The sequence below is a fragment of the Talpa occidentalis genome, unplaced genomic scaffold, assembly GCF_014898055.3.
Source record: "Talpa occidentalis isolate TD23 unplaced genomic scaffold, MPIMG_talOcc4v2.1 talOcc4.9, whole genome shotgun sequence".
NCBI classification, from domain to species: domain Eukaryota; kingdom Metazoa; phylum Chordata; class Mammalia; order Eulipotyphla; family Talpidae; genus Talpa; species Talpa occidentalis.
Window position 1 is genome coordinate 96,568,930 of NW_023605305.1, and position 14,946 is coordinate 96,583,875.

Here is a 14,946-nt window from a genome sequence, read left to right on the forward strand (position 1 = left end):
CTGAGAAGTATGGACTTTAAGATCACAAAAACCACTGGGAGATTTTAAGTATGAAGGGACAAAACATGATTTACATTGTTTTAAAATTACATTGGTTGTTAAAAGGTGAAGAAATTACAGGGTCATGAACTTCTTCCTTGCACTAGTTATGAGAATATGTAAAATATCAGGAGGGCAGGGAGAGAAGGGGCTGGATGCATGGCGGTACAGGTTGGGGGACACATTTTAAGATATGGCTGGCAGAAATTGCTATTGAAAATAGGGTATGAGAGAGAGAAATTCATCTCTCAATTTGATTCACACAAACTTAACAAGATGGGGAAAGAGTAGAGAATATCTACTGTCTTGGACCAGTTCAGAAAGTGGCACACAGCAGGCACTCGGTACATACTTTTAATAGCTACCACTTTGAGGACAATAGCTCACCTACACATCAGACATCTAATACAGCATTCCAAATTTGACTACCTGCATCTAGTACTTCCAAGGTGCCATGGACGAACATAAAACAGATGATTTAAATGACCAGAGATCGCAGGTCATTAGATGAAATATGTCATTTTGAGCGGCAGTTGTTGCTCCCTGACCCATATTTTTAATACAAAGGTAATGAATATTGAGTCAGAAATTTCAGATAAATGTTGTCAACCCAATTAAAATATTTGCTATACTGGCCTGTTTAGTTGTCAAGCTAAATGCCAGAAACAAGGTTACTGGAAGCCAAATGTTTTGATGTTTCTGGCAATAACGCTTATTTTAACCTACTTTAAACTTTTTAAAGATTCATATCACTGAGATACAATTTGCACACAGTAGTTTACCCCTTTTAGCATAGGTATGAATTTTGAGAAATGTGTGCAATCAAGAAGCTATCACCACCAGAATGAAGATATACAACAGTTTCTTATCCAAAAAGTTCCCTCAATTTCTCTTGCAGTTAATCCCGCTCCTCCCCCCAGATGCCAACAAGCATTTATTTGTTTTTAGTTCCATTATCTTTTTAAATGAAAAAACAGTCCTAAGTACTTAGGATTTTTGTTCATAGATGCCTGGAAAAGCCATTTTTCTTGAAAAATGCAATGTGTGAAACATTAGAACCACCTAAAAAGTATTTAATGATCTTGTAAAAGAAGAAATTACCCATTCCATTTATTGTTAAGCATTAGTGCCAGGTGTCCTAGACAGCATTTATAACTTTTCTCTAAGACAGGCTTTTTTAAGCTAATAATTGGCTTAGATAAATAAGCATGACTTTTAATATACACTCAGTAAACAGATTTATGTACTTTTTCCTCTAAATTACTTGAAGATTAGATTATCAATTCATTCAAAAAGTCAATCAAAACATTAAATACTGTGCCTCCCTGGTAGCCTAGGGGTTAAGTCTCAGCACTATTACCTCTACAGCCTGAGTTCAATCCCTGGCCAGGGAGCTAACCCACATATGGCCCAACAGACCTCTCCTGTCTCACCCGCTGCTCCCCTCAGCAGTGTATTTCAGTAAATCTGCCTGTTCCATGCCCCACTCCATCTCTGGTGAATCCTCTCACTCTCCTCACCCCGCCACCCCACACCTCTGATCTACACCCCAGTTCTTCTACACACAAAAAGGATCAAATTATACATTTCCTCATGATGGTTTTACATGATTTCCTGCAATGGGAAATTGAATATGAATTCAATTAATATTCCAGGTCAATTTCATGAGTAGAATTCTTTAATAATACTATTCCGGCTTATTTTTATTGCTCACTTTGAGTTTAGAAAATGTTTTATTTTGAAAAATATACATGATGTATAATTTTGAAATACATTCTATTATTCAATTAGATCAATCTGCTGCATCTACTAAAAAAACAGGCACTTCACTTGAGCTGCTGGGATGTATTTTCAATTTATGAAATACAATATTACAATTTATAAAATAAAATTTACTATTATTTGAAGAATTGATTTACTAATCAATTTACTAATTGATTCTTACTTTGCCTGTATGAACATAGTCTTCCATGGCCTGAGCCAGAAATGGAGGCTTACAGATCAGTGGTTCGGACCTTGGGCACTGGAATCATAAAGACCTCGACTGTAGTCCTAACTCTGTTATTGGCTGGTGGTACAAACTCTGGACAAGTAACTTCATGTCTCAGTCTCAGCTTCCTATCATTAAATATGAATAACAGTACTACCTATTTCACACAGCATGAATGCAAGCAGTGGGTACCAGGTCTGGCACAGCTAAGTTTGCTCAATAAATGTGTGCTATAATATACCAGATGGGATTTCCATTTAAAAAGTTGAAATTTCTATTATCCAGCACTCACTCTGGAAGAATAAGGAACGTGTCTTTGTTTACACCACATAGATGACAAAGTGAGGGACAGAGAGAGTGAAATGGAGTGGCAGTTCCTAGCTCAGGTGCACACAGTTAAAGTGAAGCAAAAAGGCATCTTGCTATATAGACAACTGGTCATTTTAGGTATGATGTACTATTCTTTCTAAGAGTGGATTTTTCTTTCACCTTTTTAAAGAAGAAGGAAGGGTGCTGTGTGGTAGATGACATAAGTAAATCAGGGAAAGATCAGCATGCTTTAGTTTTGCTTTCAGTGTAGTATAAGGGGTTTCTTAACCATTAACTTTTTCCTCTATAAAATGGAATTTCATTAAGTGGGAGTTCATTTTGTGAAGTCAACCATATCAAAGCAACTGATCAGACAATGTTCAAGATTGAAATAATTTTTTTAACTAACTCAGCTTAAAATGGAAATAACTATTTCACATTTCCTTGCTTCTCTCCTCTTAATCCTTTAGGAACTCATAATAGTTTTTTTCCTTCCACTTTTACAAGCAAATTTATAGCAGCCATAAAATTTTAAACTAAGTTAGAAGGACATCTAGTTCAATCCTTTCGTTTTAAGGTAAAAAATGAGGCCCAGAAGGGAACTGACTGAAATAAAATAAAATCCAAAGTGGGCCTGGAACCAAGTGTCCTAACACCCCATTGGCCACTCTTTCCACTACAAGGACATCAGTACTTTGGCCAGGCAGTCACCAGAGCGCCTGTGTCCACAGCAGAAATCACTTAGCATATCATTTCTTCCTGCTGAGCCTTAACCCCTTAGAGTCTTAAGGTACACTCCAGCCAACTGTTGCCAGTGACAGTGGGTCTGCCTCTCTAGTGGGTTAGTAAATGTAAACCCCAAATTTCCAGCTTAAAATGCTAAAATCTTTCCCCCTACTGCCCCTGGTTGCCTGAGTTTTCAAAATGAACTAAGTCTTTCAGGGAAATATTGATCTTTTAAGGAAACATCAATTCCACACATTAAAAATGTGGTTGGAGACTGTGAGATAAACATATGTTGTCAGAAATTTAAAAACAAATGCAAGTAACATTAATTAATGGTGATAGATTAATCCAAAAGTGGGTACTTGGGACAGGGGCTGACTAGGAAGGGGCAGGAGAAAACTTTTTGGGGTGATGGAAATGTTCTGTGTCTTGACAGCGATGGAATGAAACTATACCCTTAAGATCTGTGCATTTCACTGTATGTAAATTACATCTTTTAAAAACAATCTAAACTGTTCATGTAGAAAAATCAAATTCAGTTTTTAAAGTTCTCATCCAAATGAGAGACTTGCAATCCAGTTGATTAAAGGCAATGACTAACTCGATAGGGATCTTTCAACATCATTATAGCTAAATGAATTTCTGTTCAACTATTTATGAGCATAATATCCTTCATGCCAGAACTCAGGTATATGGAAAGTAAGGAAAGCATTTTCTTTCAGGCTATTCTGGTTAATGGATTCAGCATTCAATAGGAATGAAAGTATTATTTAAGAACCGTACACTCCTGTAATGACACAGCTACTGATCTGCACTGTCTACTGCAGTACATTTGAGATTTATAATAGAATTCATTCTGATGTCTACAGAGAAATAAGAAATTTATTAATAATATTTGTTTGGTGCAGGGCCTCCCCGGTGGCGCAGCGGTTGAGTGCTGGGTTGCGAAGTTGCCCGCGGCCTCTGCAGCGCCGGTTCGATCCCCAGCTGCTCCCTGGCCACTGGAGGAGGGTCCCACATGGTGCGCAGACCTCTCCTGCCGCCCGCTGCTCCCCTCAGCAGTGTACTTCGGTCCTTCTGCCTGCTCTGTTCCCCGCTCTGGCTCTGGAGAATTCTCTCACCCTCCCGCGCTTCTGACTGTACCCAGTGCTTGTATAATTAAATAAATGAATAAAAAAAATGAATGAATGAATAAATAAATAAATCTTTAAAAAAAATAATATTTGTTTGGTGCAGCAGACCTCTTCTGGCTCGCCCGCTGCTCCCCTCAGCAGTATATTTCAGTCAATCTGCCTGTTCTGTTCCCCACTCTGTCTCTGGTGAATCCTCTCACCCTCTATACCTCTGGCTTGTACCCCAGTTCTTTATTGCATAAATAAATAAATATTAAAAAATAATATTTGTTTATAAATAAGGGGAGAAAAGGTTAACGGTGCACTAATTTAGTTCACATTTTTATTTTCTGTATTACCTTCCTATAAAAATCTCAATGTGTTTGACATTCTGCTCACTAAATACTGTATCTAATAATAATACTTCTGATAAATCTTGACAATAGCAAGAGCAGTATTGAAAAAGCACAAAAAAATTGGCTCCTCCCTAGCACAGGATGTCGGCTCAGGAACCACAGGTGGATAGGAACAGAAGTCGGTTAAAGGTACTGCTCCTTCAATGTTTATCTCGTTAAGCCAAGTAGGAGAAGAAGGCAGATTTAGAGTTCAAGTTATAGATACAAAGGGAAGACAAATTTCTCACATCTTTCAGCAAAGTACATTCAAATGATAAACTTTAGTAGACTTTAGTAAAAGATTGAGCATAGTGTCTGGCACCCTGATAAAGGATAGTTATTTAAGAAAACTGTATCTTGTTACTAACGAAGGATCAAGTCATCGGAGAGCTACTTCCTCCCTCAGTGACAGTCCACGTACCAAATCTGGCTTCACTCGGAGAGTCAGTGGAAAGGAGAGCCAGGTGGAGTACAAGGTGGTGAGCACCGTGGACAGCCAGGGCTGCTTAACCTCGCGGCTTCTTGGAATGCGGTGAATGAAGTATTTGGGAAACTAGAAAAAAAAATAAATATCCAAATCAATCTGGGCCCTGGTACCAAAGTAAAACACAGTAACAGTCAACACTTGTACAAATAGGAAATACTGTCTTAATTATTTAAAATTTTCATTCCAACTACTTTTAAATTAAGCTACAAAGCCCTTTTCATACTTTATGTAACACACATCACTAGGTTATGACAGAAAAATTCCAAATATGATTGAGAAGTGTTCAAATCAATTTTCACAAGAAGTTGCAGAAAATTTTCTATAAAAAGTTTTAGGCACGGGGCTTAATTTGTTGGTGTACAGAGTTCTTATAAATCAGTATATAAGACTGGAATCGATAGGCAAAAGAGAGGAAAAGACAATTCCAAACAGGAAAAGCAAAAACAGCCAATAAACATTGGAAAGGATAGGGAACAATTCAACACAATAGGAAACAATGAATCATTTTCACCTTGCCAATTGACAAAGATTATGGATACATTGTGTTGTTGAGAGATAGGAAAAGAAACTTTTTTCTTCCCTGAGCAAATACACTGGTAACAACTCTTTGTGAGGGCTATCTGGAAATATCTACCAGATTAACAAATGTGCCTACATTTGATTCAGCAATTCTGCTTCCAGAAATATATGGGTAGATTTACTGATTTGTTTATACACCTTATCACTATATTTGTGGAAACTGGGACAGCCCAAATATCCTTCAGAGGAAAAGTCTATATAGTAAAATATATGGGGATATATGAACAAATGACATAGACTTATATAGATTTAAATGAAGATGTACCAAAATAAGTTGTTCAAATGATTATACAAGTTGTAGGACAGTATGTTTACTATAATCACACATAGGTGTTTATATCTATGTGTGTATGCACGCACACACATTAGTATTTGCACAGGGCAAACCTGGAACTATTTGCCACAAATTGTGAAGGGGGTGGTATTATAAGATTGTTTCTTTTTCTGGGTCACATAGGTCTATGTTTGAAATTTGGAACAAACTGTATTATCACTTTCATAATCAGAAATCAATATTTCTGTCTTGAATCAAAGTTTCAGGTGTGTTCATTAATCTTTGCTGTGTAACAAATTACTCCAAAACTTAACAGCTTCAAACAATAAATACTGTTTGTTTCTCACAACTTCTGGGGGCATCAGGGACCTAGGAGTGCTTGCTGGATTGCTCTGGCTTGGGGTCTCTGATGAAATTGGAGTCAAGTTGTTGGCTGGGGCTGCAACTATCTGAAGAATTGACTAGGGCTGGAAGATTCATTTCCAAGGTGGCCTGCTCACATGGCTAGCAATTTTGTGCTGGTGTTGGCAGAAGATCGTCCTTCTTTGCCACAAGACCTTCCTATAGGGCTACCTGGAGCCTTATTTCACAACAGCTAGCTACCAAAAGCAGTGATCTAAGAGAGGGCAAGGCAAAATCACAATGTCGTATATGAGCTAACTTCACAAGTCACTCTTTGTCATTTCTGCAAAATCCTACATAGGTGACCCTATTCGACATGTAAGGGACAACACAAGGGCTTGAAGACCAGGTGAGATTCCCTGGGGATTTCTTGGATCCTGGTTACCACTCAGGTTAAGTCAGAGAGTAAAGGACTCTTTGCATTCCCTCTCTATTCCCCTTTGGCCTTGAGGAAAAATATGTCCCTTGAGAAAAGAATATAAAGGCCCTTTCTTACACCTGTGGGAAGCATACATTTACCAGTCCTAAGTTTTTTTACACTTAGAAAAAGGTGTGAAATTATGTTTGGAGGCTTCTGCTATGCTTCAGGAAGGCAGGAGCACAAAATGAAAATGGACTGCACATATAATCACTCTATTCCCACATAATGATAAAGAATATTTCCTCTTTCTTCTATGTTACCCCAAGGAGGAGAGATTTGGGCTCAGTATGTTTATACTAGCTTTATTTGTTAATCATTTATTAAATCAATGTTGTTTTCCTTCCAAAGGATTAAGGTACTAAATGTTAAACTAGAAAATATACTGAGAGACCATACCTGGAGCAAGCCATGTAGGGGCAAACTGTAAGGAATTTTGTTTCAGATTTGTGCTCCTGAATTGACAGAGATTATTCATTGAAAAATATGTCATAGGCAAAGTAATACTATAGAATCAAATTTCTTAACAGAAGCCTTTTGGAGCAGAATTCTTTTAATCAGTATAATTATGCATTCACTATATAATATTCCTCTTTGAAGTTTGGGGAAGTAAACAAACAATATTTCTGCAGCAAAACATAAATATTCACAGTCAGTGGGATACAGATGATAAGTTTTATGCCAATTCAAATCAGGTTTTGCTGTGAATAAATTTGGGACAAATTTGGGATTTTTCTTTTCAGTTTTCAGAACGTCAAGGGATTGATTTTAGATAAGGAACTATGGACATGGCACAGACCTCTCCTCTCTTGCCTGCTGCTCCCCTCAGCAGTGTATTTCAGTCAATTTCCCTGTTCTGTTCCCCACTCTGTCTCTGGTGAATCCTCTCATCCCCTATATCTCTGGCCTGTACCCCAGTTCCTGTATATATAAATAAACAAATCTTTAATAAAAGTAACATTTGAATCCAATACTATGTCATGTCACTGTTGTTACTGTGGCTAAAAAAAAAAAAGGCCAAGGGGCCTCCCTGGTGGTGCAGCGGTTGAGCGCTGGGTTGCAAAGCTGCCTGCGGCCTCTGTGGCGCGGGTTCGATCCCCGGCTGCTCCCAGGCCACCAGAGGAGGTTCCCACATGGCGCGCAGACCTCTCCTGCCGCCCGCTGCTCCCCTCAGCAGTGTACTTTGGTCCTTTTGCCTGCTCTGCTCCCCGCTCTGGCTCTGGTGAATTCTCTCACCCTCCCGCGCTTCTGACTGTACCCAGTGCATGTATAAAACAAACAAACAAACAAACAAACAAATAAATTTAAAAAAAATGCCTCTATAAAAAAAAAAAAAGGCCAAGTAGAGTGTCATTATGAAGATCTTTCAACGTTACTTCTAAATTTTAAGACTTGATCTCCGCATCTGTATTTTCCTCAAAAAAGCATGGGTACTTATCATTTCCCTTGAATCTTTTTAAAGGTATGAGCATATAATTTTGTGAAGGTGCAATGAATAATATTTCTGGATGTTTTTAAGGTGTCCTAAGGAATGCAAGGGTGATCAACTCCACTCCAGCTCCGGAAATCTAGCTTCTCTGATTACATCTTAGCTCCAAGTAGGCAAACAACCAGGGCTGTGCAAGGGTGAGTGGGTCTGGAGATAGCTTTCTTAGACCTTAGACTCCTTTTAGAAGAGTCTACATCTCATCCTGTGGAGCAGCCTGTAGAAGCAGAGGAAATGGGTTTAAGAAGTCCCCAGTGCATTCTGAGAAGGATAGAAACTAATGGGGACATGTTCAGGGGCAAAAAATGAGGGGTTTCCAAGATGGAAACTGCAAAAGGTGGCCCAAGAAACAAGGCTAGTGACTAGAGTGATGACCTCTGGAATTCTCCAAGCACCACAAAAGGAGCCCACTTAAGCCTCCAATGCTAGGTTTGAAGGTGATTCTCGGTTCTGGTTGTGGGGTAGAGCTACGTGGCCATGACCATGTGTTTACTGTGGCCAATCCCCCAGTTTGCAGAGGACAGTTCCAGTTTATATCTGTAGCCCCAGCATAATGTATAATAGTGCCCCCTTCCACTTTTAGAAAGGTCCCAATTTCAATGATAAGGCATATTGTTACTCATTGGGTAGGGCAATAAGTGGCTTCTTCCAAGTTATAATAAGGATATTTATTGGAACAGCTTGAGGTGATGTGATGGGAGAATGTGAAACCATCAAGGATGAGAGTTTAAGTGATAGGTGGGAAGAAAACCAAGCTGAAAGTCCTATCAGCAAGACAAACAGGGAAACAGCAAAGAGCTGACCAGCTTGGGGGATGGGGGTGTGTGGGGATCAAGCGTTCCTAACCATGACTGAGTGGCAGGGTGGACAGGACAATTCACATGGTGCCAATTTCTGACTTATCACTCTCCACTATACAGCTCCAAATCCAGCCACATCTTCCTCCCATGATTAGTTTTTGACAGTAAGTTAGGATTATGATTATTGGAAATTCCACCAAGAGCGATTTCTCTCCATCCAAACCTCCACCCACACATCCCCTATGTTTAGACAGACCAGTTGTTCTCTAAGACTCATTGATTAACCTTTCTAAAATAACCTTACCCCTTGCCACATGCACAGATACTCTTTTCTCCCCCTCACCAACCCTTGTTTTATGTTTTCACAAATTACTGGACACAAACAGGTACATGCATGTACACGCACGCACGCATGCACACACACACACACACAAAACCTGTTTCCTCCATTGGAATAAATGAGATTCACTGGGGATTTCTTGGACCATGGTTACCACACAAGTTACCACAAACTTATCGAAGGAGGCCAGGGACTTTAATCACTGCAATCTCAGTGCCTGAAGGAGTACTTGGTGTATAGCTGGTGCTCGATAAATATTTACTGAATGAATCATGCAGTATGTCATTGCATGTTAGTATAAACTAATTCAGCCTTCCTGTCACCTAGCTGAGAGGTACTTACAGAATCGATGATAAGGAAGTAATTTCAGAGTACACAGTTAGGACCTTATTTATGAGGGTCACTCAATGAATATGTTGAACTGAACAAAACTCCTGGGGCTAAAAGGAAAATGCAGGAGCAAAGCAGAGGACTGGGAGTTTATAATAGAAGGCACCAAACCCTAAAGGTTCAGGGAACAGGAGGAAGATGAGAAGGAACCAAACACAAATGTCCCCTCCCCTAACAATGTGTCCTATGTAGACAGCCGAGACCGCCCTCTGTGAAATCAACCATTCACAAGGGCCACAAGAAATGTCTCAGCCTCATGAGTCCTCTCCTAGTAAACAGGTCCATGAGAGAGGAGAGACTGGAGGCTTTGAGGTATGAATGCAAAAAATGAAAGGAACAGAGCATCCCATTCTGCACTTAAAACTGCTTGGAAAAGTCTGTGCCAATTGCTTCTGTGATACATCTGCTGTGCAGGCTTGCAGTCAAATAGATGGGAGCCTGGGGCCATCTTCACAGAAATAGGACCCTCAGACTAGCTACCGTGACCCTCAGAGTCTGATGTCCTGTGTCACCTAGAAGAAACACTGACAGCCAAGCTGTGGCAAAATCTTATGAGAATTCTTATTACCTTACACGGTCTTAGAAAATAGTCAAACATATAAGGAAATCAGAGAAGAAAAATCATCAATAGAAGGCTTGTGTTTTGGTTTTAACAAAAGTTCTTTTGAAGACAAAGGAATGGGATTCAGTTTCAGAGAGCCAAAGTTCAGGTCTGGCCATGACCTCTGGCCAGGCATTTCCAGGGATTGTGGTTGCTGGAGAAATCCAAATGAAGGCAGCTTAACACACATATTGTTTTTGTTAGTTTGTACCTTTGCCTTGAGGGAACTGTCCCAGGCCCTCTTTTATGTCCTACTAATGGGAGGCAGGATATAAAGGATGCTTCAGCCAGCATTTTCCACCTCTAGCCCTTTTCCCAGACCCAACATTTGGTTCAGGAGTGGTCACATGACTAAATCAATGCTCTTCTGGCTTTGCATAGAAATCCAGGGAAAGTTCTTCCCTTGAGTGACAGCGGGGGCGGCGAAACTGGCTAGAAATCCATTCTACTGGAACTCAGAAATACATACTTGTTTTAGTGTTCCTCTATTCACTATAACAACTCAAAACTAAACTATCAATTACCACCAAACACGCCACTCTGGCATTTCCAAGCAAGAAGTCAACAAATGAAGAGGAGACTTTATCATAAATAGATATCCTGCGCAGTTAGGAAGACCATATAGGGTTGGCCGGGACAGTGGTAGGAGGCTGCTCCCATGTGTCCTTCTTCCAAAACCTCTACATACATTCCATGTTTATCTACCTATTCCCAATGTCCCTGCCACCCCCCGGACATCAGCATTTCTCACCATTACTTCTATAATAGCCTCTTTACCTGTCACTACTTCTCTCCTTGTTCCCTTGTAGTTTATCCTCTAAAGAATTAACAGAGTGATCTTTTTTGTTATGTGCAGATTTTTCCATTCTTTGTCTTGTTTAAAATCCTCCAAAGACTAATCACTGTACTTGGGGTAAAATCCAAATTTCTTACAGGGTCCCATGTAGTCTGGTGCTGGTTTACCTCTCCACAGCGCCTTGCTCACTCACAGCCATACGGGTCTTCCTGCCATTTGAATGTGTCAAACTCATTTCTACCTGCGGGACTTTTCTTTTTATTCTGATAGTCTTGCTTTGCCTTTACACTGCCTCATAGTTAGCTCCTTCCTACAAGTTAGGCTTAAACGTTTTCTCCTCAGAGAATTCAGTTCTCCACCACCAGCACCTCCCCCAATAATGGTCACTTTTTACCACACCATCTTATTTTACCATCTTCATAGCAATTATGAAGGTTCCTCAAACTAGCTTGTTCATTTTTGTTTGAGTGTTGACTCTCTCCCTCCCCAGAACATGAATTCCTTTAGAGAAAGGATCTCATCCTTGTTCACTGCTGTAATCTTAGTGTACAGACTGATACGTCACATATTATGGGTGCTCAGTCAATATTGCAAAACGAATTACTTATTACCATTTCTAGAAGTTTCTGGAAGTACAGTCTGTGGTCTATACTAAGTAGACGCTGATTGCAAGAGACCAACTAATCCAACTTTCTTATTTCACAGATGAGAAATCGGAACTTTTCCAAAGTGACAGAGACAGGACAGGGTAGGGCCCGGATCTGAACCCAGGTCTTCTTGCGTGTGTCCTGAGATGTACTGTGAGCTTCCCTTTCTATAGACCTTGTGCATATCTCTGCCGCCTCCCTGCTGGATATACAATAAACTGAACTAGCTTCCCAGAGGCAGGCTCCCTGCCCCCTACTGCTCTTTTGTTTAGCCAATTCTGGCCCATTTCCTTTCCCTTCCACTTTTTAACTCATCTACCTTACATATCTACAGAGTTCCCACCCATAACACTTGTTGTCCCTTCCTGTTTCTATGGGAACTGAGCTCTCAACCTCTTCCAATCTCCTTGTCCCTTTTGCCTGGTGCTCCACATGAACCCCACCTTCCATTGTTACTAAAGACTCCCTCTCCTGCTCTGAGCCTTTTTAGGGAAAAATTGGAATAAAAACATAGGGTCTTAGAAATCTTCAGGCTTTTCTGTAAAACCTTAGGTCCCAAGTTCCTTCCGGTAAGTTCAATTGTTTTACTATTACTTTTACCTGGCAGTTAACTGGGTAACACACTTCTAGAAAGTATGTTTAGTTGGTCTTTTCTTTCTGTGCAATTCAATGTGCATATCCTGCGGTATGTGCTTGCCCTGCGCATGATGTAATCTCTTGCACATAACTGCTATTAATACAGAAGATAAAACATAAGATTCTCCCTCTGTCATATAGCTAGTGAAACAGCCTTTCTAGCTGTCTAGATATCTATCTGTCTAATTAAGACAGGGCAGGGATCACATTCTCTAGCACTGTGTATGCCCAGACAGCCACCCAGCACCTCTCACACATACTTGACAGATAGAGAAGACAGGTAGGATGTTTTAAGAGTAAAATAGTAAAGTGGAGAAATGGATTTTTTTCAGACTTCTAGCTTGTCTGAAATTATGTGAAACACCGAGTTAAATACTAATCACATATGACAACTTGTAACTTTCAAAGTATCTTCCAGAATTACATCATTGCTAAAAACCACAAACATATCTGGCTTTAGATTTGTGACAAACTAAATAGAAGTTTATAGTGATTTAGATGGAAATAACTTCACGAAGGAATCCAGATGGCATCATAAACCACAACAGAGCAGATAAGTGGTCTATGAAGTCATTCTTTGCTATTACCACACACTGAAATGTACAATAAGTTTATTATTTAATGAATGCCACACTATTGCAGGATCTTGGAAACAAGACAAAACTGAAATGGCAACATTTCATTCAACCAAAAGTGGTTTCAGTTTTCTTTCATAACTATTTTTTAACAATATAAAGTACATATATATATTTAAAAAGTATGTTGGATGGTTCAAACAATTATTCTGTAATCAAGATGGCCAAGATTTATCACCAAAAAAATGTTTGTATATGCCTGTCGTTCAAGTATTTGGTGGCTTGCTCACTTCATCGAAGTGGATAAAGTGCTATGATAAAGAAGATGACCTAGGAGTGAAGAAGCAATGAGTTCTGCTGGTAACCAGCTCTGTCACCTTGGGTGAGGCAACCTCTCTGAGTGCGACCTCAGTCTCTCACTGTCAGACAAGGAAGTCTGTTGAGATTAGGAATCCTCAACTAGTCACCAAGATTCTACAACTGGGTCTTAAGTGACTCAAACAGGTAGGCTCTGGGCCTGGCACCTGGTTGCAGCCAGTCCTCATTTTCCCTTAAGGAGCTGTTCCTTGTCTGAAGGTTCTTGGCTTCAGGGAAGTGAAAAAATTGTATTTGAAACAATTATGGAACTCTGGCCCAAAAGATTTCTAAAGTCCTTTTTAGTGAACATTAGTTCACTCTTCTGTCTTTTATTGTGCCTTTCTTTTGTCACCAACCACCCACTCTTCCTTGGGTAACTTACTCTGTTCACATTTTTAGCCAAATGGTTTTTGGTCAGATTTCAGCTCTACCCCCAATCTTTACTTCCAAGAGTTGGCCTGGAGTAGCTTATGCACAATGGGATAATTCTCATCCCTGGCCACAAGGACTAGCTGAAAGGTTAGAATATAACCCAACTGGGGCCAGCAGGAGATATTTGCTGGGACTAATGGAGGAAAAGAAGCATCATCTCTCTTTTCACAAGCTGGAAGAGATCTTCTTCCTTAGTCTACTGCAAAGGTGTAAAGCCAGGAGGTACTACTTAGTCCTTGTTACCCTGGGAGGAGAGTTTGGAACTGCTGGAGGCAGCACTGCAGGGAGCCCAATGGAGCTGAAGAAAATAGTAGATTGTATCTTAAAGACAATGAAGAGCCACTGAAGAATGCTAAAAAGGAAGCATCATGTAACCAGATCTACATCTGAGAAAGCAACTCTGGCAATTATGAAGAGAATGGACAGAAGGGGTGGGTTTCAACCAGAGAGAGAAAATCACTTGGGAGATCTGAAGTGCATGGGAGAATGATTTGAAGGCCTACGGGATACTTGTAGCATAAGGAATTGCAGGGCAAACGGGGATGTTTGAGGAGGCTGGAGAGTTTGGGGTGACTTAGGTTTGCAGCTGGGGTGAACAGTAAGAGGGAAAACAGGCTAAAGGCATTATCATTATTCACCATGGTTTGGTCTGGAGCATAATTTTGTGAGTAAGTGACAGATTGTTTTCAGGCTGAAATGGGGCAGACAGGAGTCTGTCCCTGGAACTGGGGCAATGGGTTGACCTGGCAGGTACTGGACAGAGCCAGGCAAATGGGAATGTACAGGAAAAGGGAGAATTTAGAAATTCAGATTTTAAGCAGCTACTGGCAGGTCCTACAGTGGGCGCGGCCTGGAGCAGCAGCCTTGCTTATCCTGGACAAGTCAGACTTGGCAACATGGTGGCTGTTGAAGATCCTCTGATTTCAGCCAGTCTCCTTGTTTCACAGTAGGAAACTGAGGTGCTGAGAGATCGAGTCATGCAAGGTGACAGAGCTGGTCATCAGCAGAATCCAGGCTGGGGTCCAAAGCACCTTCACTCACAGGTATCTTAGTGGCACTTCTATATTATGAAGTGACATCTATCATGGCCTTGAAGGCCATGGGACAGCCCTGTGCACTCATTATTCCGCTTCTGCTTCCTCCCCAGGTTCAGTC

General features: G+C 40.4%; 1 protein-coding gene across 1 annotated transcript in view; it reads right to left on the reverse strand.

Moving 5' to 3' along the window:
• ALG14 (ALG14 UDP-N-acetylglucosaminyltransferase subunit) overlaps positions 1 to 14,946 on the reverse strand; it is a 79,426-nt gene that overhangs the window by 46,898 nt on the left and 17,582 nt on the right. The window contains exon 3 of the mRNA XM_037499196.2: positions 4,993 to 5,124. Within this exon, the coding sequence (XP_037355093.1) occupies positions 4,993 to 5,124 (132 nt within the window). The remainder of the gene's footprint in view (positions 1 to 4,992; positions 5,125 to 14,946) is intronic.